Here is a 26,038-nt window from a genome sequence, read left to right as displayed (position 1 = left end):
TTTTAACTACTTGAGGAAGTACTTCAGGAGGAACTGCCCGTTCCTTGTAGCTACCCTAATCTGTTCAAATGCACGTAATCTGTACAGCAGGGCTGTAACAGACTACATGTGATGGCATTTATATGGAAAATGCATGAAACATGAGCTGAAAATGCATTTTATTTACTGAGACTGGAATTCATGCCCCTCATATGCCATTTGCAGACATTTGCGTCACAATTAACTCTTTGGAAAATTGCAACTGTCTGCTGCTACCAATCCTGAACCAATTTGGGGGTATCAAATCAATTTTAGATGTTGGAAGTTGGGTCACTTCTAAAATGGTGCTGAACTGTAAATTCTAACCTAGAAAGTATACAACTCCCAAATATTTGCATGTTAATTCTAATCCAAGTCAAAGAATTGCCTACTTTTATGAATAAAAATATTTTAAGGGAATTCTAAATAAGTGCAATCTATCACGGTTTTGTTCTCTGTTCCTTTTCTCACAATTTTTAGAGCTTCATTTGTTCATGTGACTATTGTTGAACATTAACCCGACGCTTTCACAGGAGCAGCTAATATAATTTCCAGATCTTACCCAAAACTAATTTGGATCCATGGCTCATGACTGTGATGTTATTGCTGCTTCTTTTCTCCTGTAGTGTGTTACTGCACTTGCTTCACCTTCCTTCTCTCTCTCTCTCTAGCTGACACAGTTCTTTATTCTTCATTTTGTAAATCATGTGTTTATCACGAACAGTGGTTGTATTTGCTGCATAAGACCATATAAATATCAAATGCAGTAGCTAACTAAAAATGAACAGCAATTCAGAAACTAAATCTATTTGGTCAAGTTTTGTTTGTTTTTTCCTTTTTTCTTTGTTTTCTTTCTTGTTGTTTGTTTGTTTTTAATCAAAAGATGGAATACTATATACAGTTGGCATTGTGTTCCAACTGGTAACATGGTCAAGTCTTGTCTGCTAGCAGTTCCAGTTTATTCTGAAGGCAGATTGCCCTGACAACTTCTGTGAGAGCTCTAAGGTGAGAAAAAGTAGCTCATCTCTGGATATCAAAATAATATGGAAGCGATGAGGTATTTGGAGCACTATAGGTGTTCGATGAAGGGCTTTGCAGACTCCAGTCCGTACCGACGCAGGGAGCTCTGGATGGGTGGAGGACTGTGGCTTTGTCCACTTGGAGAATTTGGGATTCTTCTTTCCAAGGGGGATGCCTTGTTCCTGCTCAGCGTTGTGTCCTTTTAAAGTTGGCCAAACCAAACATGAGGAGGAACTTCCACAGCAGATCAGCATCACAGGGCACGCAGTTATCTCATTTATCCTGAGCAACTCCAGACCTACGGACAGGTCTGTGATACAAATTCTGCACAGGAGAAGCCCCATATTTTGCTGTACGCAGAACTTCATTCCTCTTTGACACTCGGTCCATGCAGAAAGAGCACCATGCTTGACTAAAAAAACATGAGTGGGTATGAGTTTGTTTCTGAAGTGTTGTGTTTGTAACAATAACTGAATCACAGAATCCCAGAATGTCAGGGGTTGAAGGGACCTGGAAAGCTCATCCAGTGCAATCCCCCCATGGAGCAGGAACACCCAGATGAGGTTACACAGGAAGGTGTCCAGGCGGGTTGGAATGTCTGCACAGAAGGAGACTCCACAACCCCCCTGGGCAGCCTGGGCCAGGCTCTGCCACCCTCACCCCCAACAAGTTTCTTCTCATATTTAAGTGGAACCTCTTGTGTTCCAGTTTGCACCCATTGCCCCTTGTCCTATCATCGGTTGTCACAGAGCCTGGGTCTATTCTCCTGACACTAACCGAAGTTACGTTCTCTCGCCGGTTGTTTTTATTGCTAAAAGGTGTAGGTCTCAGCACAGCCGGTGACGGAGCACGGGGCTGCGGGCTCCGTCCCTCGATCACCACACGGGCCTCCCGCCCCTGCCGCGGGGGGACCCTCGGGCTCTGTCACCGGCCCCGGGCCAGCCGGTAGTGGCGGGGGACGGCGCTCGCAGCCGCTACACGCCCCGGCGCCACTTTCTCCACTCGCTCCCGGTGGCTCCGCCCGCGGTGGGGAGACAGCGGCTCCCCCCTCAGCCCCGTCCCGCCTCAGCCGCCGCGGCCCCGCCGGCCCCTCAGCCGCCCGCCCTCGGCTGCGCGCGCAGCGCGGCTGCCCCTCTCTCTCCTCCCTCCTCCCGCCGGCCGCCCCCCCGGCCCGAGCTCTCGCGGTGGCTGCCGGGATCGCTGGCCGCTTTGGTTAATGTCCGCCATGTTTGCCATGGCGCAGGGAGCGGATCGAGCGAGCCCGGCGCGGATCTAGGGCTGCGGGGCGTGCGCTGTGAGCTACGGGCGGCCCCGCGGAGAGCTGTTCCGGGGCGGCGGGACCCTCCATGGTGGTGCGGGCCGGGTGCGGGAGCGGCTGGAAGGCGGCGGCGAGGCCGCACTGAAGGCCCCCCCGCCCGCCCGGCCCCGGGGTGTTATTGTGAGGGGGAGACAATGAGCAAACTCTCCTTCCGAGCCCGGGCGCTAGACGCCGCCAAACCGCTGCCCATCTACCGCGGCAAGGACATGCCCGACCTCAACGACTGCGTCTCCATCAACCGGGCTGTGCCGCAGATGCCCACGGGGATGGAGAAAGAGGAGGAATCGGTAAGGGAGCCGCGCAGGGGGGGCACCATTGTTTATCAGACACCCCCCTCCCCTCACGGGAAATAGGCCATCGGCATTCACCAAGCGCACTACGCACGCTCCCCACCGCGGCGCTGCACGGTTCCGACGGGGCCCTGCGCAAAGAGCGCAGCGTAAACTGCTGTCCGGCGCCGTAAGCGGGCCCTGCTCCGCCATCTTCTTTGCGTCCCGACTCGCGAGTGTTTTGATTAGTGGCGATGGAGGGAGGGAGCGGAGGGGGGGAGGCCTTTACGCCAGCGTAAGGAGGAGGAAAGCGCAAGGCGCGTCTCTGAATGAGCGGGCGGGCGCAGTTGGCGCAGAGTGTGTTTGCCGCCGCTTCGCTCTGCGTGGAGCGGGCGGGAACCGGCGGGGCCCGGAGCGCCCGAACGACAGCGAACGGGACGCGCCGAATGTCGCTGTCACAGCCACAGGGCTGCAGCCACCAGCGGCTTTTGCCCGGTCTCTCCCCGCTGCAAGCTTTTGAACTGCGCTTTGTGCTGAACTCCAGCTTGTCCCCGTGTTTGCGAGTGGCTTCGCCTCGTAGAATCATTGAGTGTCACGAGTGGGAAAAGACCCGTAGGGATCCATCCGTAGAGCTCGTTCCTGCGCTGTGGGAGATTCTCGGCACTTGCAACGAGTCCGTGTGCTGCTCGTGCTTCTCCAAAATAGATGTTTTGCGCTGTGTGTTGCACATCAAATGTCAGATGTATCGGCTGGTCGAGTTGCATTAAGCATTGGGCTTCTAAGCGTTAATAATACGGTTTCTAAATAAACCAGCGCTTGTTAAAAATAGATATGTGATGCTTGTTCTTCTTGTAGCGTTATAGGGAGGGGGAAAGCTTTTGTCCGCTTAAGATCAGTTTCTGGGGTTTTTGACAAGCAGCACTTTGAAGATGCTTGCACAGAGTTCTGGTGTCGTTTAAATGTGCAGTTTTGTCTTACCGACCTTTAGACATCAACTCCTTAGGGTTGTGTGCGGCTCAGGGGCTGTCGCCTGATGTGTCTGTGCTTGTGTGCAGAGCCCATAGTGGATGCACCCTCAAGAATTTCTTCAATGAATCTGTGTCTCCGCCTCAGCCGAACCTCGATGCTGGGGATTGGCTTTTCCGAGGGCTCTGCTGTCAGAGGAGGCTCCGTGCTGTTCCGATAGGTTTTTCTCACTTGATTGTTGATATTAAAAGTAGTCTGCTGTCTTACCCCTCTATTATTATTATTATTTCCCCCCCCCTTTTTTTTTCTACAACGTGTAATACCCTGTGATCAAAACTTTCAGTGCTACCCAAAGACTAAATTTCTGCTAGAATCCAGGAGCATATTTAACAGGAACAGCAGTGTGGTACTAACGAAGCGATCTTGGGGAGTAATTTGGGTTTTCTCAGTCTTTGAAGTCTACCGTGCTGTGTTTGCATTTAATGTTTATAAAATATGGCTTGACTTTAAAAATGATTGTGTTGTTTTGATAAATCATGTTTTAAATAAACTAATAAACTTGTCGGAAATGGAAAATTGCTTTAAGGGTTCAAGCAAGCTACTTGTGGACTGCTTAGCTGATTGTGGAGATCAGATTTATACTTCAATAAAACTGCTTTAGTGTTGTACTAGAATGTTGCTTTTCTGTAAGAACGAGGCTTATTTTCTCTGCCCTGAAATGTGGCTATATTTGATATATTATGTAATAGTCTCAAAATGAAGTGGTCATTGAAGCAATACATAAGCATAGTGCTAGATACATCAACCAGACAAGATTATAAACTGAACTGTTAGTAGATTGTTTAGATTATTGCCGTGTAGTGACAGTTTCATTCATGGAGTAGCCGTCTTCTCAGTGTTGCACAAATAATTCTTTAATGTAAATTTTTGTGGTAGTGGTATACAACACCCTTCTAGGAAGGGCTGTCCTAGATGGCAGTACTTAAATATTTGAGAAATATTTAAATTTGAGAAATATTCATAGCAAATATTGTTACGATCAATTTGATGTATTCTGAAAGGGACTTTTGCAGGGGGAAAGTAAGATCTACATTTTCATTTATGACATCTGAATTACTTGAGAGTCTCAAGGGGTTTTTTTTAGCCAGGCTTTGGCCAGGGGTGCATCTTGTGAGAGACCTTTGAAGCATCAGGGTAGCTGACGATTCCTGCTTGTTGTACAGACACACAAAGCCTGTTTCTCTGCCCGGGTACCCGCGTCCCTTGCTGTGCTGCCCTGGGTGAAGCCTCTTGTAGTACAGCCCGTCCTGGGCTCACGGAGCATCTCCCAGGGCTGACTTTCCCTGAAAATAACTAGGTATTTACAGATTTGCAAGATTGGAAACGGTTAAGATTGACATGTCTGTCTGCCCTGTTCTTTACAATGTGGTTTCGCTAGTACAGGCATGTGATTTGCTTTGTTCATGGTTGATATTTTGTATATACAAAAGTGCAGCTTTTGGTCCTTTTGTTTTTAATGTTTGGTTTGTGGGTTTGTGGTGTGGTTTTTGTGTTTTTTTTTCCCCCCCCATTAGTACTATTGTTTGGAACATAGAAGCATCTTTATTTGACTTTTTATTTGATCTTGATGAATATTCTGGAACTAATTCTATAAATATCTTAGAGATAGATATCCACTTATAGCGTTTTCCAAATCAACAACTCATTTCCCTCACCTGGAGATTCCAGCTGTGAAGGAATTAGGCTTCCGGTCTGTAGCATGTTTATGTTAGAAGGTGCTTTTAATTTACTCTAAATTAAGCCTGAGGAAGAAAACTGTCTGCGTTGGTTTGTTTGTTTTTTAACTCATGTAAGAGAGAAATTACTATGAAGCAAAAGCTTAATGTCCTTTTGAGAGCTTCAAAAATTGAGCAGGGACACTTTGTATATATTCTTTTTTCTGATGAGTGAGAGTTTATTTTCTGATGCTAATGAATTGTTTTGGCTAGAAGGAGGAAGAGTTGCAGAATAGATAAGCCTTGGTTTTGTTTCTCTTCGCATAACTATGTGGTTTTAATTAGAATATGTGTTACTAGGCATTGCTGAGTTGCACTTTGTAGGGGAAAAACTCCTGCTCAATAATGAGGCAAATGCAGGCCAAAGGCTTTCAGAAGTAAATTTACTTGTGTTGTTAGGAAGCTAAAAGCATGGTGGTAATTGATGATACCTAGATTGCGGGGTCAAAGTTGTCTGAACGTTGGTCTCCAAATTCCTGTTTGAATATACATTCATTTACAGCTCAGCTTGACAGCACATGACAAGGCGGAGGTTAGAGAGGAAAAAGTGCACGAATAGCGAGTTAAGGACATGGTTTAATGTGATTAGAATGCTGACAGAGGATGAATGAGAAGTGACTTCCATTCTCAGTCCTTGAGTGATCACCTCAGGATGCTCTTTCACTGATCATTAAATACTATGTTCATTTTTGAGTATTTTGACAGGCTAGAGGTAGTTAAAGTGAAGAAACTTTTTCTTCCTTTCCCTTCTGTTCATACTCCGTCCATCTTTCCATCCATTGGTCTGTGTTGTAACCCTGGGAACTCCAGGTGTTCCGCATCTGGCTTTCCAGGCATCCTGGAGCTCCTGATGCTTCTGAAGCAGCATATTCATTCTCCTTTTAAAGCAGGAACCATCGACTTTGTGCAAGTTGTAGATTTTTTTTCTGATACGGTGTAACACACTTAATATGTTTGCTGATACAGTGAACTAGAATACGAATACTTAAATCAGGAGGAATTTGAAATATATACATACACTCAGAGATATAATTAATGTTCTGGCAATGCTTACTTTTTAAAGTTTATGACCCAGTCCTGCTTTCACGTTTTTTTGTACATATTCTTGTGCCCAGGCTTTTTTTTTTGTTGTTTTTTTGTGATTTCTGTGCACGAGATCGAATAATAATCACTTAATCTTCTCTTGGAGGGGCTTCATCCTGCATGTGTGAGCATAAACACATTGACATTGGCTGGGGACTTTAGGGGTGCTCTGCTTTTGCCCCTGTCATCAAAATGGTGCACATTTTACAGATTATATGCTTTTTTTTAATACATTGCATTAACTGATAGTGCCACTTTTGTATAAGGAGATTAATGGAGTTTTTTACATATTACAGGTAGTTGTCAACACAGAGGGGGTTAGTCTAGTTTGATACATATTCTACATCCTGGAATTGTGTGGAGTGCTACCAGCTTGTTCTCTGCAATGAAATCAGGGTTGGCAGTTCGGTGTCGAGTCTCCCCCTCTACTCCAGGCACACCATCGCATCTTTTTTGGGAAGCATAAGTCTTCTAAGATTGATTTTGTATGTGAAAATGTTACAGATAGTTGTTTTCATAGCATGAATGGATTTTTTTCTTTTAGTCCCAATTTAGCAATAATTATTCATACTGAATGATACTGTTAAACAGTAGGTGCCTTAAAACAACAATTAGCTTAAATTTCATGATGGTGATGGTATTTTCTTTTAGAGAGAGATGAAGTTCTGATGTTTGTTGTGCTGTCAACACCCATGACTTTTAGGAAGGTGCTATAAAAATGCAATGAAATGTTCCAAACTTGCACAGAAAGGGTCCACTGAAGGGCGAGGCTGGCCACTCCAGAGCAACCCTTATCAAATGTGTGAGGACTTAGTTAAGCTCTAGATCAGAAATACCTGGTACTGTCTGGTGCACTCAGGTTTAGGTTTAAAAACATAAATGTGCATAAATGACTTCCCATGTGGTCAGAATCTGTTCCGACTTGAGATTTTTATGTTGGATGTGAGTTCATAACCTGTGGTTGAACCCTCAAAGTTTCTTATAAATGAGGGGCTTTGTAGAACAGAGGAGAAGCCAGGACACCAGTGTGTAAAATAAAAGGTCAACAGAGGATAGCTTTAGTTTAAACTGTGCAAATAGTCTGTACAATAAAAATCCCTCAAAAAGGCCTAATGAAAGTTTAAGTAAGAAGCTGAAGAGATTTTACTTCCGTGTAAAGCCAAGTGAAATCAAGACAGCAGACTTTCCTTAGGAAAGAAATGGGGTTTGTTTGATTAGAATCAACTGGCTTATGTGTTGGGGAAATGTAATTCCCAGTGGAAATTTATTTCTCAGTTTGAGTTCATCTTTGTTTATTTACATATTTTGGGTATGTTTGGAGACTGCTGCGACTACTGAAGTGTGTTTGGTAGTAGGTGTTATAATGCCGTGTTGTAATCTTTATTCATGGAATTTTAAACTTCTGTTTATGAGACCTCTTCCCCTGCCTTCAGGTCCTGCATTTTTCTCCTTCCCTTTGCAATGATGTTCCTCACAAGTGCGTGTTTCCCTTCCGTTATTTCTGTTTTCAGCTGTGATCCTCTGTCCTTCCTGTGCTTTCACCTGCAAAGTGTTTTTGTGGCTGTCAGAAACCTCCTTTCAGCCCAGTGCTGGTGCTTTTAATGTCCCATTTGGTAATGGTATATCAGACTGAACACCAAGCAGGTTGGATTGTGCTGGCTTGAGTGGGGATGAAAATAAGGCATGATGAATGTGAACCCCATCTAAATGTCAGAGTAACTGAGCATAGTGAACTGTTAAACTGAGTAGTTTTTGTTTTAATTAGTTCTGGCTGTATTGATGTGGTTGAAGTTAAACAATGCAAAGATTGGCTCTCAAGTCTCAGATTTATCAATTTCTTAGGGCTCGTCACACCTACCAGCTAACCCAAAACAACTGCTTGTGAGGATAGGCTTAACCTGTGACAAATATCAAGTATTTTATCTTGGAGCGTGTTTTCATGATAGCGGCTGATGTGGAGTAACCGTGGTCTGCAGCGAGTAGGGTTGGAGTACTGAGGGGCACTGGAGGGGCGGGGGAAAGAAGAAAACCCCCCATGGGGAAGCTGAGCATCCTGTTCTTCTAGAAGAAGTGGCAGGAGCATGTGGGTTAGAAGAGTTGGGAATGCAGAAGTGTGAGACTGCCCTGCCCTTGGTGTCATCCCGAGGTTAGATGGGTTCAGCCATATCTTAAAACCACACTCCATTTAGATAAAGGTGCATTTTTGCTGCAGGCTAGAGTTGGGTGCATGGGGTCAGTTAACACTAGGCCATTAAATCTGTGCTAACCTGTTTGGGTCCATGGCAGAGAACAATGGTATCTGCAGGGATGTTAATTGAGAGTCACGTTAATTGGGAGTCAGGCCTTGGTTAGGCAGGAACTTTCCCTGATGGGTAGGTTCCTCAGCTGGGCTGTAACTCTGTGGTGAAAGATGAGGAGAACAGTTTTGCAATCCGCCTCTCTGTTCTCTGTCGCTCAGCTCTGGAACATCACAGATGGAGGTAGCGGGTTTTCCTTTTCCTTCAGTTTAAGAAAACCTGGGAAAGAAATGCCTTGGGCAGCTTCAGTTGTGCTTTGAATGACGTGGTGCCAGATTTCATATTGCTCCTGCTTGGCAGAATGAAGCAGTAGTCAGCTTTGGACAATTTGGGATCAGTTGATACGTCCCGTGTGAATAATGTAGATCAACAGACCTTAGAACTGCCTATATTAATCTTGGTTTTAAGTATTTCTCGTAAGAAAGATAATTTTGTTTGATGCTAGGCATTCAGAACGTTATTTGTCATTTATTTTGCCAACAAAGCTGTGCCTTGTTTATACTTATTTGGACAGTTATGCCTTAGCATATTTATCGTTCTAACTGTTCAACTTCTAAAGAGATAAATAACACATTTAAATGGGCATAAACAAAATTGCAGTTAAATCTTAGGTGTTGCAAAAGCCATTGGTGGTGAAGGTTAACTGTAAAACTGAAATTTATGTGATCAGTGAAGAACTGAACCACATCTGAATTACTCTGTATGAAAAAGAGTAAGAAGTAGAGAAAATGATACTAAAAGTAATATCATCATAGACTGTCATAATTTCGTGTTTAATGTTGACTGTTTCTGAGTTGAAGTATTTTGGAATATACTATTTTAAAGTTTTTATTTTAATTGGTTTTGCAAATTTGTACTTGTTAATACGTGATAATCACCATATACAGTGACTGAAAGTGCTGGATTAGGATACTGCCAGTGTCCATAACAGAAGTCCTTTAAATATAAGGGAGCAGAAGTCTGCAGGAAAAGAAAAAACAAAACAGGGTTCTTACTTTTCCTAACTTATTTTGGTGCTATTCTAATTGTGATTAATACATTTACACCAATGAAATGCCTAATCCTTTAAGGTAAAAGCTGAGATTACCACACCTGATTCTCAAACAAAAAGAACAAAGCCTCCCCTTTTTCTGAGTTGTCCTACCTTTAGGGCCAATTTCTGGTATCTTTTTTTAGTATAATATGATGGATTTCTGTTTCATTTGTCAGGTCTTCAGCACTCCAGGGTTCATCATTTTGGTGAGGACATTTGTTTTAAAAAGTCTACGCAGTACAAATTCCCTGGTGTTGCTGTGCGTGCCTCAGTTAAGTAAAAATCCATAATAACAGCTTTGGATCTCTCTCCTGGGAAGAAAATGTTACACAGAAGTCAGCAGGTTCAATGAGTAGTGCAGTGAGAGCAAGAGGGACTGTGAGCAACTGGTTCTAAAAGTTACACCTCAGACTTTCTGGAAATCGCATCGCTGATGAAGGTGACATTAAGGGGCTCATTTGGTACCCAGACTCTTGGTAACTTCAGTGCTAAGCCACTACGTTCTGCTGTGACCACAGGAACTTATTTTTAGTGCATGCCTTCCATTTAAGCCGCTCAGCGTGTTCACACCTCTTGGTCTATGTAACCAGCCAGCCTTTAGAACCAACAAAAGGAGACCCCACTTCACCTGGGTTTGGCACGGGTAAGAACTGGTGGTGTGAAAGACCAGACCTTTAATATTAAGGTAACAGAGTTTCTTTGCTAACAAATGTCATAGAGCAAGTAACCTCTGATGTCTCGGCCCTGTGGGGCTCTTGAGTGGCTTCAGGTGAGGTTTGTGCTGTGCTGAAGCTGTTGGGGGGTGCACATCTCTGCCATCTCACACCACTGTGCTGCCTTTCCCAGCTCTTTGTGGCCTCCCCGCAGGGAGACAGGTCCCATGGGGAACTGGTACCAGCTTCTCTGGGAGGATTTCCAGTGTCTTCCCTCCTGGTGACTCTTCTCCCCTCTTCTGGAAGGAGTTTTGTGACTTGTGGTCACATAGAGGTTTTGATGCCTGGAGCTGGGAGTTAAACTGAGTTCAGATTCTGTGTGTACTACTGTATTTAATAAAGAGGAAAACTAGTCATTGTGGAATGTCAGCCTTTTAAAATACATTGTGGGGTTAATTACATGAAAAACAAGAGAAAGGATTTACCTATGTAGGTGTATACCTTTCCATCCCTGTTTGTCTGACTTGGGAAAATCCAGTTATGCTAATTGAAGCAAACTGTTAAGAAAATAAAAAGTTATTCCTCAGATGCAGTTTGTCAACAATCTTTTCCATCTGAGGTTGCAGTTATTATATGGTGAGTGATACAAACGTATCCCAAGGAGCTAGATGAACAGCTTTCTATGTCTTTGGAGTAGATGTTACAGGACTTGTAACAGTTTTGTCCTGTGGTTATGGAAAGGAGTCTGGGGGGAAAAATGGTCCTGCTTTCCAGGAAACACCCAGTTCTCATCAATACCATATTCAGCCTTTCCAAAAGGAATTTTTAATTATTCCATTTAATTGTTATACTATAACAATAATTCTGGTTTTAGTAACTCATTTATAGTCAAGTTTTGGCAGACTGGAAACTTGTATCATTAGATGTAGCTTTAAAATATAGAATATAGTGATTAGGATTTTTTTGACTTTTCATGAACAGTGACAGTTTTGTGACAATATGTTCATAAATAGCGAACATCATTATTTCTAGGAATGATTGTCCATGCTCTGATGCATGACTACTGTCCCGCTCACTAGGGTAATATTTGGGAAGTCTCACAGTTGTTTCATGTCCATTATTACACAGGATGATTGAAGTTGCATTGCTTGCTTTTTTTGCATTAAACTTATTTAGAAAAGTTTGTCTTTTTTTTGCCAGGTTCACTAAAGAAACACAGAAATGATTGTGGTAATCCCTGGTCATCTCCCTCCCCTTCTACTTCCGTCAGTGTCTCACGGGCCAGTTTCTGCTGTAGTTGCTTTGTGGTGCTTTAAATTGGCTTTAGTCAGACTGACAGAGAGGAAATGAAGGATTTTTTTTGGCATTTTATTTGGTCCATATTGGATTGTTTTCATTTAGATACGCAGCCCCAATGAAGACACAAAGTGGCAGCCAAGGCTGTGGGCTCAGGTGTTTGGTGGCCCTTGTGTTGTATTGTTGCAGCCTACATTAGCATTCTGGAGAGAACGCTCAGCTGGTTTGTCTGTAATTGAGATTATTTATGTGTAAAGTATTCACAGAATTACTGTCTTTGGTTTTTAGATAGAATGAGCATTGCTTTCTGAAATCAGTGTTTAAGAACTGGAAAAGGGAAGAAAGTTACAGAAAAGTTGGTGGTTTTAATTTTTTTTCTGTTGACATATTAGTTCACTCATTTCTGAACCAATGGAGTGACTTTAGAGTAGCAAAATAATAAAAATCTTACCCATTCCAGGGACTTACGTGAATTTTTAGGGCAGGGTGGTACAATTTGTTTCACTTTGCTGCCGCCTCTCTTGAGTTGTCTGTAAGAGCAGCCTACCATTAGTATTTTTTTGGCCTGTAGTCATAATCCAGCAGTGCAGAAGGCTGTGCTGTACAGAGGTGTGTGGCAAGTGGTTCTTGTGATTATTAAAAAAAAGGGTGGGGATATAGAATTGGAAAAACATGATACGACCAAAAGTGAAAGCGAGAAGTGGTTCCGTGGGCCCTTTCCGCTGCTAAGGAGGTAACACGGGACCTTCTGCTGCTTCTGGGCTTTCTTGAGCTTCTTTCCATGGAGAGGCAGAAACCCATAGGGGAACCAAGAGGAGTTTCAGTGCTGTGAAGCAGCTTTGCTTTGGCTGCGTCTGTTTGGACTCAATATGTGAATTTTTGTTGTTTGCCCAGCTCTGTGTTACTTCACAACTAATAGAACCTTTAAGAGGACACTGAGTAGAAAGAGGAAACAGATCTGGTTACTGAACAGATTATTTCTCTGCTGGATCAATAAAAATTAATATGTGATCAGCTTTGTTAGCTTACTAAAATATTTGCTTCTCAAAATCAATTGGAAAAGAATGAATCCTTCTTGATAGAAAATACCCAACTCTTTCTGCACTGAGGAGGATAAATATCCATTGGCTGTGTTTTTTTGTGGCAGTGAAGGATTGAAAGGGTTAACCACGGAAGAAAACAAAAGATGGTGCTTGAGTTTACGCTTTTGTCATGGAAATCTTTATAAAAAACCAAAAGTCTTTACAAAGACATGGGTAGGGTTGTGCAAGAAGGGTGCAGATAATAGGGCTGTGGTTTTAGAAGGTGGGAGGCTTTGGATCAAAGGAGCTGTAGAGCTTCATGCACTTTTTCCTCCAAGTGTTGTCAACAGGAGTTATGACCTGTGGTTGAGACTTTGCAAGATGACCCTGCGCATTTCATATTAAAATTCTATACTTTTTCCTTCTGAATCTCCTTATTAAATATAACGAGTCAGTTAATTTCTGTTTCCTAATTAGAATAGAATGTTAAGCAAATAGGTTCTCTATGCTTTAGTATTCCTTGTGTTCTTCACTTTAGTTTAGTTCTTGGCTGGAAGGTTGGCCCTAGGTTGCCCTAGAAATAGCTGCTTTTGAGTAGGTAAAGCTGTTTAAATTCACTTTTCCATCTTACTTACAGCAGTGCTGTAGAGTTAATGCCATCTGTCTCATTAAGAGAGTTGATTTTAACTCTGCTGTGGTATGTTTTGTTTCCCTTAAGTCTTGGTAACGTCAGTCAAGCCATTTCTTTCATTACAGTCTGCAGCATTGCAAATATGTAAATGGTGTGGTCTGAAGCTCTGCAGTGAAAGGGCTGGCAAAGAGGAAATTATTTTCTTACAGTGAACTGTAACATGTTTCATTAGTTACTATCTCACAGGGTAAACAGAAATATTAGTGAGTGAATAGAAGTGCTGAAGTAACCTTTTAAAGAGTTGTAGCGTTGCTTGTATGATGTCATTTGTAGGAACAAAGAAGGGAACAGATAAGTTTAGCCCTAAAGCTTTGTCTTCCAGGGTATCTATCCAACACAGAATTCCTCATTACAATTTCATAATTAAAGCAGTGATCAGCTTTTCACTTTGAGGGTGGTATTCAACCATAGGCATCTCCGAACATGCTCATCCAAAACCCGAACACATTTATTTGAAGTATGCTAAACTATTTCAGAGAAAGCACTAGGAGGGGTGGCAACAGGGAACTTAAAGGGTAAGGAAAAAACCAAACTGGTCTTTGGGATCCAAGTGCTCTGTTTTGCAGCAGCAGGAAAAAAGGAAATTTGTTGGTAAATACAGTTCTAATGGGTAAAAATATTTTTTTGTATTGATCACTGTTTCCCTTAAAGCTTAACAAAAACAGTCTTTAGCAGAATGTTACCTGTTGCCTTATTACTATTGAACTGTCTTTCACAGTGAAGAAACTCCCAGATAGAACACAAGGAAGAACATGAACCTGTGGTATTCCGGGGATGTAAGGACATAGCAGTGACAGTACTTTGCTCTGATTCGGACTTTGAGCCTGATTCTGAACCTGTGCAACCAAAGCTATGTATTTTAGGTACCAGTCTCGCAGGACTTTTTTTTTTCCCCATCCCTTCTGGGGAAGAATTAAAGCAAGGATTGCAGTGTCTCAGTGTGGGTTCAGAGGTGTGATTTCAAGTCTGGTTCTGGACTGAAGCTGCCGCTTGCTCTCTGTCAAGCCTGTTGTGAAAGGCTGTCAAGTCCTTTGGGTTGGGGCTGCGCAGGTGGTGGTGTGAGACTGCTGGGTGCCGGGTGCTCCCCTGTGCCGCTCGGCAGGACGGGCAGCGCTGAGGAAAAGACACAGATTATATAGAGATAGTGACTTGAGCAGTTCGCTGTGAACTGCTGGCAGTATGGTTACTGTGCAGTGAAGGTCCCTGCATGGCTGAAGTGCATGTAGAGAGATGCATCTTTCACTTGGAGAGTGATTTTGGTTTAATGCATAGGTAGGCTAAAGCAGCAGAATTACGTATAATAAACATTTAGATACTTGTAATTCTGTTCTTCTGTTAGTTGAAGCAATAGAACTGTCTAAGCTGTATTTGTTTGGAAGTTTTCAGTCATACTAGTGAGAATGGTTTGGATGTGCTTTCTAAGGAATTAGCGGGTAATAACTCTTTGACAGGTACTCCTTTTTATTCCCATGGCAGCGTGTTCTGTTTGCTGCCCTCAGTGTTTCCTCTAGTGTTCAGTTATTTTATATGAGAACTTTTTATCTCTCTTGTTTCAGAACGAAGTACAAGTTAAAATACAGTATATGTCTCTTCAAAACCATACAAAAAGGTGAAAAATAGACAAAAAGGTGTATTGGTATACCAGTTACGACATTTATCTCTATAAAACCTTTTACAGGTTTAATAAAGCCATTTGATTAGGCTGACTTTCTCCTCAGTGTTTGTTTAAACAGAACTGTTTCAGGAGTTAGAATTTTTATTTAACTTCATTTTCAGCAGAAATGTTTTTCCCTCATTTTAACAGTTACGTGGCTTATCTGTCTCTTGAAGCTCTGCTGTTTGAGTGACGGGAATACTGTTAAGACTTGTCTGTTTGAAAGCTTTTTTATGCTTGAAGGCTTTTTATAGTAAAGTGAGTGCTAACACTTATTGTCAGATTTTCCTTGGGAACTGTGTATATGCTCACTAACAGTGTCACAAAAGCTGAGGATCTGAATTACACATCTGTACTGTTTAATGGGCTATGGAGCTAAAAGGCGTTTTGAATTTTGGTTGGTGTGTGTCCTCCTTCACTACTTCTGCAAGTTAAACATTGTTTACCCATTCATTACTGAGGCCACTGTGGACCAGTGTGGATTCTTAATCCCGTTCTGGAGGAACGTCTGGCTTTGTTTCATTTTGGGGATGTGGTAGGAATGTGTAAGTTGGTCAGTTTTGGTAGGTTGGCCATGTAGAGAGTCCATGTTCAGCAAATTTGTTGATGATCCTACAGGAGGAGTGGTTGGTTTGCTAACAGTGGAGCATCTGTCTTTGTGGATGCTGAGAAGCTTGAGGACTGGCCCAGCTGAAACATTCGAAGCTGAATTTTAAGTGCACGACTTCTGTACCTGAGACAGAATAATGATGCTGTGCATCAGTATGTGCAAGGGACAGTGCTCCTCCTGAGTCAGTGCTGAGCCTGCTCTTGGGATGCTCATTCCTGTTACTCTTTCTCCAGGTTTCTCAAAGATGTTGAGAATCTGGAAGATAATGTCAGTGGGCTGCCAGAGTGGCTAAAAGCTTAGACCCTAGCGACTCTGAGGAGGAGGAGCTGCTCTTGTTACCTCTGGCAGAAGAGGGTTTGTACCTTACTGAAACAGGTTACTTAGAGGGGCTGTGCAAACGGGGGATTTTCAGGACTTGTTCAAGTTGTGGCTGACCTATCTAGTGTTGGAGATCATAGTCTTCAAGTGGGAGCTGGACAGATAACCTCCGTGAGTCCTTCCGAACGGCTTTTGTGATACTCTGTGTACTGTGGTGGCAATTGTTAAGAGACAGCTCTAGGGACAGCCCTTGAAAGCAATACAGTAATGAAACACATTTTATTTTAGTTGAATTACCTACTCAGTGCTGTGAAGCTCTCCAAGACACATTTTAATGGTGGAGTGACAGATTTACTCAGTATATAGTAACTCAAGCAGATCACACCAGATATTTGATTGCATGCTTGTCTTAATTCCAATAGTGTTCACTTGGGAGCCTGATAGTTTGATTTAATGTTGCTTCATCTGCTACAGGAGATTCCCCAAGCTGCTCTTCCAGTCACTGATTTGTTATATTCTAATTTTGCAGAAATTGCGTTATTTGCGTTTCTGCTAGATCTTAATATTTAAGAGGATGTAGTTTGTTAAATATCATTTACATATTTTTAAAGATTTGCTTGAATTTAATCCCCATTTTAAATAATGTTCTGTAGAATTAAAGAGGAAGAAATCCTGTTCTTGAGAGATTTCACCAAGTGTGTAGCACAGAATCTCTGTGTGCAAGACTCTCACGGCTGCTGGTTCTCCTGCTTGTGGTGCTGCTGCCCAAGGCAGGACAGTCACTGGTGTTAATTGTGGGGAGAAGTACCCCAGAAAACCAAAGGAGGAGATAGAGTAGCAAAGTCTTTTGTTTTTTCTTTCCTGTTCAGAACAAAGACTTTAGCCAGCAGTCAGGGGTTTGAGAATGGCCAGAGGATATAACCTGAAGCCCCTGGAATGGGCAAGGCGAGGTTGCATAGGTCTGTGACAGAGCTGAGCTTCCATTTCAGATTCATATTCTGCTGTTACATCCTGTCTCCCCTAAAATTTTGGAAGCTGAAGGCAAGAACACTGTGGTGGAGGAGAACAGTGGAAGGAGACGGAAACTTTCAGGTTCTTGATTCCACTAGAGACTAGTAGCTAATCCACTGGCAGACTGCGGCTTGCTTGCTCTGTGTTCGACTTGCACGATGGGCAACTCATGTCTTAACTGTCCCAAGTGAATGGGCATAGTGATCTTAGATCTCGTCCTGGTGAAGACAACCACTATTTACTGGACACACAGAGGCAGCATGTGCCAGCTTTGCCATTCGGAATCCTAGCACAAGACATTTCTGTCGTGGTTTAAATGAGCAGAGTGCACTGGAGGCTCTGTAGCAAACACACGCACTGCAGAGCTGCCAGCCTCTGGCCCGGGGAGAGAGGCAGCCGGGGGGAGCAATTATTGTGACCCTTATTTCCCTTGAAATGATTCTGTAGAAATTGTGACTTGTGTCCTGTAAGAATAAAACGAAGCGACACCTGTTCAGGGAGTCTGTGCTTTTCGAGTGTTGTTCTGTGGCGACTGCCCTTTCTGTTGCTCTTAACTAGCTGAACTTCTGAAGAAAGCAAGCTGGTAAGAATTGCTGGGTAGACAGGAATGATGAAATGAGCTTTGCTTTTGATTTGAATCTGTTGCTTACAATACTTTAAAGTACTCACTGTGCATCTGTTAACTGATCTTGCATAAATTATGACAGATTTTGATGGGTTTGACTAATACCAGCCCTAATATTCTAAGGCTATTTTGTTTAGTTTGGATGTTTGACTTTTTCCCAGTCTGGCAGAAGGGGCATGCTAGTGTCTGAACAAAGGGCTCTTTTCATCTGTTTGCAATCCTGCCTTACATTCATTGGAGCTCTAAGATTGCTATCAGTTAGGAACCACACTGTATGCTGAATGATGGAGAAGATGTCTTCTCCTGTCTCTAAGCTGGAAGCAAGCATCCTGCTGTCCTCTAAAATACAGGAAAGCCTCAACTCTTTTATCTGTGTCTCCTGTAGAACACCAGGACAACACTAGGAGAAAAGGATGTCTGTCTTTATATGCACTTCTGTGTACTGATATCTAAATAAACAAACTCTTAAATTTTCCTCTTGCAGGAACATCATTTGCAACGGGCTATCTCAGCACAACAAGTGTTCAGAGAAAAGAAAGAAAGCATGGTTATCCCAGTCCCTGAAGCGGAGAGCAATGTCAACTATTACAGTCGTTTGTATAAAGGAGAGTTTAAGCAACCAAAGCAGTTCATTCACATTCAACGTAAGTTAACAAATGTTGGTTTTGTTCCTCCCTGTGCCCCTTATTTAAATTGAGTATTCTTCAGACAGTCTTGAGGACAAAGTTGCTACAATATTCAGAAAGTGGGAGGATTCAGAAATCCAAGGGGGATTTATATATGTAAATTCCAGTTTCTGTTCTCAAGCTCTGGAAGAATTTAAGGTTGAAGTTAAATATGAGGTTTTTCCTGCTGTATTTGTTTATGGGCTCAGTGCTGATCCTGTATGTCCGTGTACGGTAGCTGGGAAGCCTTAGCCTGTCTGTTGATCAAGCTGTTCTTCATTCTTTTTTTTGTTCCTAATTCTGAAAAAGAAGAACTGAACTAGTCAAGCTGCTTCCTAGCTGCTTATACTAATGCAGGGGTTAAAAGGGGGGTTGTCTTTCTCGATGAATGTGTCTTGGATGCCTGTTAACTCAAAAGTTGTATATAAATAGAGATAATAAAAAAGAAGAGTGTTTGTAGTGAGATGGGCCTTCATTCTACTGATGGTGACAGAGTTCTTGAAGGTTCAGTTTCACCTGTACGAACAGAGGAGTTCAGCCTATTGACTGTAGCATGGGTGTGTTCTGAGCTATGAGTAACATCTAATTTTCTCTGTGTTTTGCTAACACTGTAGACTTCCCTTTCTGTAGGGAACTCAGCTCATTTTATAGATAAAAGGAAATATTCTTTTGCACAAGCTTAGCTTCCTATATCTTAGAAGATCTAACTAATTAATATAAAGTTGTAGTTAATTATAGTGGTCTCTGGATTAATTATAGCACATTTTTGGTTAATGTTCTGTTGACAAGTGACACGCGTTTATAGTTCAGTTGTTCCTTGGCACACAAATTCTGTTTGTCCTTTGCAGCATGTGGTTCTAAGGGGTTATTTTGTGACTTGGATTTCTCCCAGGAGTTAGCAAAAGCTTAGATTCAGTCATCATGGTGCCTTGTCGGTCCTTACGGTAAAGCACAAATTCAGTCCTGGGTTCTGCACAGAAAACTTCTCTCATCACCCATTCATGTTTTCGGTTCGTGGTCCTCAGCTTTTAGTTTTGGGGTTTGTGCAGACAGCGTAGATCTCGCTGAACTGCACCTGGGCAGGCAAAGCGTGTTCATAACCTGTTCCTCGCACACTTTGTTCAGCTGCCTTAACAAGAGGCTGTTGATTTGCCTGTAGATTTGAGCAGAGAAAGCATTTTGTGTGTGTGTGTGCCTTCTGCTTATAGATGTAACTGAAACTGAAGTCAGACAAAGATTCTTGAGCCAAAGATATGTTGAAGATCCTTGCATCATTTCTCACCAACATGGTGAAGTCTCCTATTTTTTCCATGTATTTGCAAAATAAGAGTTTTTTGGAAATGGCATGCTCAGGATCCTCTGATACAGTCGAGATCACACTGGTAACGTGAAATGCAGTATTTCTCCTTAATAGAAGAAATAAACCTGCAAGCAGGGCAGGTTGAGTTAACTGAAGTGAAGCTGCTGAATGAAGAATGTATTTTATTCTTTTCTTGGTTGGGCATTGCCAGAAACGCTGTAAATATTGTTCATAAACATGTCTAAAAGTGTTAAATATATTATGCCAAAATGTTCTTTGTCTTGTTGAGACTCGCAGTATTTCTGGACAGAGTTACAGAAGGTATTTGAGCTGGAGCTAAACAGCAGATACTGCTCCAAGATAATTGTTCGCACATATTCGGGTTGGAGTAGGTGTGATACAAGGCAGCTTTATGCTGCGTAGACAGCTTGGAAATTGTTTTAGAGCTTCTAAAAGCACAAAGAAAAACAATGCTTACTTTGGCCAGGGAACTTACGTAAACTGATAGTTGCCAAGAGGCCATGTACTGTAATCCACACTTATTGGTGGTGCTTTCCTAGCAAACGATGGTTTACTGTTTGTTTGGTAGCCAACGATTTTAATATTTTTAACTTTATAATACTTTTCTTTGGACCGGTAGTTCCAAGCGTGTGAGGCTTGGAATTAATGAATAAACAGAGTTCCGGGTATTGGTTGGCCTAGGTAGCACCAGCGCAGGTGACTTTGAATATAAACCAAAAGCCTTGAACTGTTCTAATTATTTCAGTGTGCTTCATAATTGTCCAATAATGTTTTTAGTTTCAGTAACATGGAGGCGCATTGTAGATTATTAGCATGCAGTGAAGAAAATAAGTTAGTACGCTTGTACCTGTGCTAGAGTTACAGCTATGTGGATAAGAAAATTAGTGTGCCTAACAGAAACAATAAGAATGGAGTAAAAAATATATTGTTATTACATACGGATTTTACCAATGTGAGTATGTAAAGGGTAATGACACCAAACAAATGCTTTATTTTAAGTAATGCACACATTTTGTTCAGATATACGTTGCCCGTTTTGTACTGATTGTGTGTTCCACACTTCTAGAGGGTGCTGGAGCAGGATCTGGAGATGCAGAATGGGTACTTGCATGATCCCTCCCCTGCCGAGCTGTTTTGGTGCGGGTGGGGAGTGTTGGAAGCTCAAGCAGACCTGCCATTGAGCTGCTGTTCTGCTGCTGTGTTACTTCATGGGTATCATTCCCGTTATGTGGTCCTTCAGGTCAATCTGCTGCCATCAAGGTCGACATTGCCTACTTCTTTCGTACTGCTGGCACCTTTCTGGTGGCAGTTGTGTTAGCAGGGGAGCTAATTCAGGGAAGGAGTCTGGCAGTAAGCTTATCTTTCATTTTTTGTCTAGGTGGACCTCCATATTGATCAGTTTTCTGTCTTAGATGCTTGGATGAGTGCTGGTGTTGGCACAAGCTGGGCGATAGGAACGGGGCTCGCTGGGGAGGGGCGCTGGTGGAACTGCTTGTTTCAGTGGTACCTTGAGCCTGTGTCAGCTTAAGATGACTGTGGGACCACAGCCGTAATTTAGTTAGCTAAATGAAATTAGCTGATTTAGTAAAGTTAAATCCAGTTTAATGTAACCTAACTTAAAAACAAATTACAGTTCTCTAAGTTAGTATAAGCTTGGTTCCTAGGGTAGCTCAGGTAATCCAGAGGAAATCCTTCTGACAGGTACTGCTGTCAGGAGTGGTTGAAGTGGCAGAGCGTGTAAACTAGGATGTTGGTTTTGCAACAGCAATTAGCCAGCCAACAGGTTATTCGTTTGTAAGAGGTGAAGTTTACGGGTAGGATCCCCGGGGCCCTGGCCAGCAGTGCGGTGTAGAAACACGCGATGTGGAGAAACACACAAGTGTTGGAAAGCTGGATTCATCAGTCAGTCACAAGAACCTCCCAGGAGTTACCAGGATTAGTTGTTCTTAGAACACTAACTAGTAGCAGGTTGTCTGAAATATGGTGCTTTCTGTGCCTGAGCCTCGTTCTTCACTAATTTTGCAGGCGTGAATGAGCAGTTGCATCTGTTGCTATGGCAGGGGCAGAAACAGAGCATGGTGATGGATAGATAGTTCCATCGTGCAGCACGTAAACCACCTGTGTCTTGTGATGGCTTCTGAAGCCAACAAGCTGCTGTACTGGAGGCCAACTCCAGGATGAAGAATGGCTTTTTGTGGAATCAGTGCAGTTCACTCAGTGCTTGGGAGAGGAACAAAACTGGTGATTAAGGATGTCACTGAAAGTATGAGTTAAAGAGCAGTGATAGACAAACTTCAGGGAAGGAAGACATGTCCGGGAGTGTCCCAGAGCCGTGGCGAGCCAGCCTGGGGTTGATGAACTCCGGATGGTTGCATGTAGCACTTAAAGGAGAAGCAAGAGCCTTGCATGTCCTGAGACTCACAGACCTCCCCAGGCTGTGGGGACTTTGTGGCCTTCCTGTCTGCGTAGAAACAGGAGGTGGAATGCAGATATTGCTTCCATTGCCTCAGTGTCATCAACCTGCAGCCTTTTGTAAACTCCCTTTCTTTGAAAGTGAACTATAGTGATACCTGCAGGTCATGGCAAACAGCATGAGAAACATTGCTGGCAAAAGAAGGGCATTGTTCCAAGGTGTGAAAAGCTGGGTGTGTGCCAAGAGCTGCTGCTGTTCCCATAGTACCAGTGTCTTTTTGTTTAAGAAAACGAGACTGGATTTATTTGATGTAACTTGTTCCTGGCAAGTATATGTTGGATACCTTTTATCTTGTCATTTTGATTATTTGTCAAAATAATTTTGCAGAGTTGAAATTGAAGGTGTATTTGGTTTTGGTGTGGGTTTTTGTGTGTGTGTGTTTTATTTTGTTTTTTTTAAGGATTACAGTTTTTTTCCATTTTCCAGTTTTTCAGCAATTCATTTGTTTTTCATGAAGTCTCAAAACAGCTGCTAAGAGAGCTGATGTTTTATCAAATCATTTAGTACTGTGTAGGAAGTTCGATGGACTTGACAGATTACTTCTCCAGTGGTTAACAGGGGCAGATGAACTAACATAACAGCCAGAAGCGGAGGTTCCACTTTTCTTCCCTGTTCCCCTTCTGGTTGCGTACACCCCTGGGTGTCTCGCTGGTCCTGATGCTTACTGGGTGTCTGTGTAAACTGGTGAGGCTGCTAATGGTGGGCAGTGGGAGACTGCCTGCTTTCCGCTGAGGTGACCATAGGTGGCTTTAGATGCTGGCAGAGGCAGAGATCTCACCTTCTCGTCACTAATATTCACCATTTGTTCCTGGTCTTTTAAGTCGCTTGTTGATGGAATGGTTGGGCTTTTTCTTTGCTTCTTGTTGCTCTTAGTGTCTCCTGCTGGTTGCATCTCACTTCAGCCTGTCTGATCTTTTTCTGAAAAAGTGGTTCAGGAAGGTATGTCGCTCAAAAATTTTCAGTGATGCCTCTTTCCTCTTGGAAGTGAAGACAAACTTAGTGGCACTGCTTACAGCATGTGGGTGCGTGGCGTCGCGTCTCTGTCACAGGGATCCTCCTGCTCGCTGGTACTCTGCTTTAGAAAACATGACTTGCAACATTCTGTTTGCTGGGGGTTACTGAATGATACACTGACAAGTAATAGGTTGACTTTTTTTGGCGCAAGATCAGCATCTGTCTGAGGGTCAACAAGCAGTGCCTTTTCTGGACTTTGACAGATTTCTGTGCATTCTTACATCATCTTTGTGAACATGGTTAAACACCTGCTTTATTGTTAGGAGAGCTCTTCCAACATGGTGGGAATCTCTGGTCTAGAAAACTTCAGCCAGCTCCCTTGGGCAGAGTTGTTTGAATGTGGTTTTACTGTGTACATTAGGACTGTAGTCATTTTGTAGGCTCTGGGGATGGTCTTGGAGTGAGGGAAACTTGCAATTTCCTTTCTAGTGAAAGTGGCAGTTTATGCTTAAGAGGTCAATGAATTACAGATTGTAGTGCAGGGGAAGTGCAATATTGGGCATCGTTCCGCAGAAGTATGAGCTGCTGAGGTTGGATTTGACTGGGAGGGCTCTGAAGAGTTTTGAAAGTCTGAGTGGCAAGTGGAGTCAGGCACACTTAGTCCACATTTGCACAGCGATCAGTGCTGCGTGAGAGAGAAGCTTTTCCCAGTGATGCAAAGTGGAGTAGAGTTAGGTGTGAAGGCTCTGGCTCCGGTGGGACAATTGACCCTGTTTCAGTTGATGAGTGATGCGATGCATTATTGGGACCACACAGGAGAAGCTGGAGCGAAGCCGAAGGTGATACGTGCGTAGCAGGCGGGTTTCATCGAGCCCAGCACTGATACTTGGCAGCCAGTTTGTTGATATTTGGCTGTTCAAGTCTTTGACAGGATCGTGTAGCAGTCACCCCAGGCACTGGATCAGTCTCTCTTAAGTACACAGTTCTGCCTGATGATGGTTTTAATACAGTTTTACAGAACTGTGAATTAAAAAAACAAAATGGTGTCAGTTTTTATCTTGGAACTTTAGATCCCTACAGACTGCCACTGGAGAAGCAGGATCCAGTGGTGTAAGCTGTAATTTAAGTCTAATATACGCTCGTTAATTGTTAGAGGTAGTGCTGCAGGTTGCGTGCCCAATGACAGTGCCATGGGACTTGTATTATTGAATTAATATTATTAATAATTTCACTTAATACAGAGTTAGAGCCCATTATTAATGTACTGCAGTAAATTTTCAGAGTGTGTTTACAGTGAATCCTTCTGCCCCAGAGGTGGTGTCGGAGGGAGGACGGTCGAGCGCTGTCTCTTGGGAGAGGTGGCAGTTTGCAGCTAAAGTGGTGCTGAACTGCAGATCAGCACTTCTCAGGTGGATCTGAGGCTCCATGCACAGCCAAAGAGATGAGTTGCGGGGAGTGGTTTAGCTCATTCATTGCATTGGAATACAGAACGAGTGGTCTTGGGCAAGTCCGAGGTACAGAAAGAACGAGCTACTTACCAGCTGTTCGGTGACTGTTCAGATCATGGGAGAGAAAATACTATAGTTTGCTTTAAAGATTTGTGGGTTTTTTGGTAGTATTTTTCCTTTGCTTCTGGTCTGCCAGGTTTTTGTTTTAAGATGCTCTCAAAGCACACTGGGAAACTCAGTAGTAGAGATTTTGAGTTAGTGCTCTGATAGAGCCATGAGTTAAGAGCATAAAGTTAAGAATGTTCTACTTGTCTAATGAGAACAGAAGATAATTTAACAAGGCTTCACTGCTGTTAATACACTAACTTGTTGATTGAATTATTTGGAGTGTTGTAGTTAGTATTTCACCTCTTCAAGGTTTTATGAGGTACAATTAATATTTCGTATTAAGAATTCTTGCTGTTGTGTGCAGGTTGCTCAGACCTGCCCAATATAGTTTCTGCTACATTCTCTCAGGAATTACTTCCTTCTGCTTTTTGTAGGGCCAGAAACTTTGTGTAAGTGTGGAAAATGAGTATTGCAATCTGTAATAAAGATACGAGCTTTGCTGTAAAGTTGGGAACTTACTATTTGGACAGTATGGAGGAATATTCAGGTTCTACATCTGGGGGTGAGTTGGGTTTGGAGAAAAAGTAACAATTCCCACAGCACTGGTCTGGTGTTTTTACAGCTTATTGCACAGTTATATGAAGGAAAAAAAGAAGGAAAAAGCCTAGCCTGTTAAATATTTTAAGGTTCTAGGTTTGTTGAGCTATTTAAAAATGGGCAACTGAAATTATCTTGGAACTTCAGCCTAAGTGATTTTTCTCCAGGTCTGGGATTTGACTGAAAATTACCTTAATTGTTGAGAATCTTAGGTTGATATTCTGGGGAAGCTGTATTCTAAAAGTGTCAAGAAGCATTTTGGTTCTTGTTTCGCAAAGGTATATTAAAGTTTCTATGCCTCTATGGTTATTTTTTTAAACTAAAGCTTATTTTTGTTATCCCTTCAAGCCATTTAAAATAAAATGAAACTCCTTTGGTTCCACTCATGCTGGGAAGTCAGAGACAAGCAACTTTAACTACTGTTTGCAGCTGTTGTGTGGGGAAAAATTTTAGCATAAAGAAAATATGTGTTTTGGCAGAGATGCGCTAATCTGAAACAGTATCGATCATTTTCAATTTCCGATGCTCAGGTGCACGCTTCTGTGTTTCCGTAGTGCGTTATGTACCAAGCGCTTCACTTTTCTTTCTGTGTGTGTATTTTGGTTTCAGCCTTTAATCTGGACAACGAGCAGCCAGATTATGATATGGACTCTGAGGATGAAACCTTACTGAACAGACTAAATCGGAAGATGGAAATCAAGCCGCTGCAGTTTGAAATAATGGTTGACAGACTCGAAAAAGCCAGTTCTAGCCAGGTATTGTACTGTGTGGAGAAATGACTGAGTGGTTTTGATTTCTGAGCTTGATGGTGGG

General features: G+C 42.7%; 1 protein-coding gene and 1 long non-coding RNA gene across 2 annotated transcripts in view; one reads left to right on the top strand and one right to left on the bottom strand.

Annotated features, from left to right (window-relative positions):
* Positions 1–628: 628 nt before the first annotated feature.
* Positions 629–3,155, bottom strand: LOC110364256 (uncharacterized). The gene is made up of 2 exons (XR_010473950.1): positions 2,741–3,155; positions 629–1,450 (listed from the first exon to the last, which is right to left on the bottom strand). It is a non-coding gene; the product is annotated as an uncharacterized LOC110364256 (long non-coding RNA).
* EPC2 (enhancer of polycomb homolog 2) overlaps positions 2,229–26,038 on the top strand; it is a 45,582-nt gene continuing 21,772 nt past the window's right edge. Inside the window, exons 1-3 of the mRNA XM_005499105.4 lie at positions 2,229–2,643; positions 18,144–18,303; positions 25,835–25,980. Of these exons, the coding sequence (XP_005499162.2) occupies positions 2,491–2,643; positions 18,144–18,303; positions 25,835–25,980 (459 nt within the window). The 5' untranslated portion in view covers positions 2,229–2,490. The remainder of the gene's footprint in view (positions 2,644–18,143; positions 18,304–25,834; positions 25,981–26,038) is intronic.

Source organism: Columba livia, chromosome 7, assembly GCF_036013475.1.
Source record: "Columba livia isolate bColLiv1 breed racing homer chromosome 7, bColLiv1.pat.W.v2, whole genome shotgun sequence".
NCBI lineage: Eukaryota > Metazoa > Chordata > Aves > Columbiformes > Columbidae > Columba > Columba livia.
This window is presented reverse-complemented; position numbering and strand designations above follow the sequence as displayed.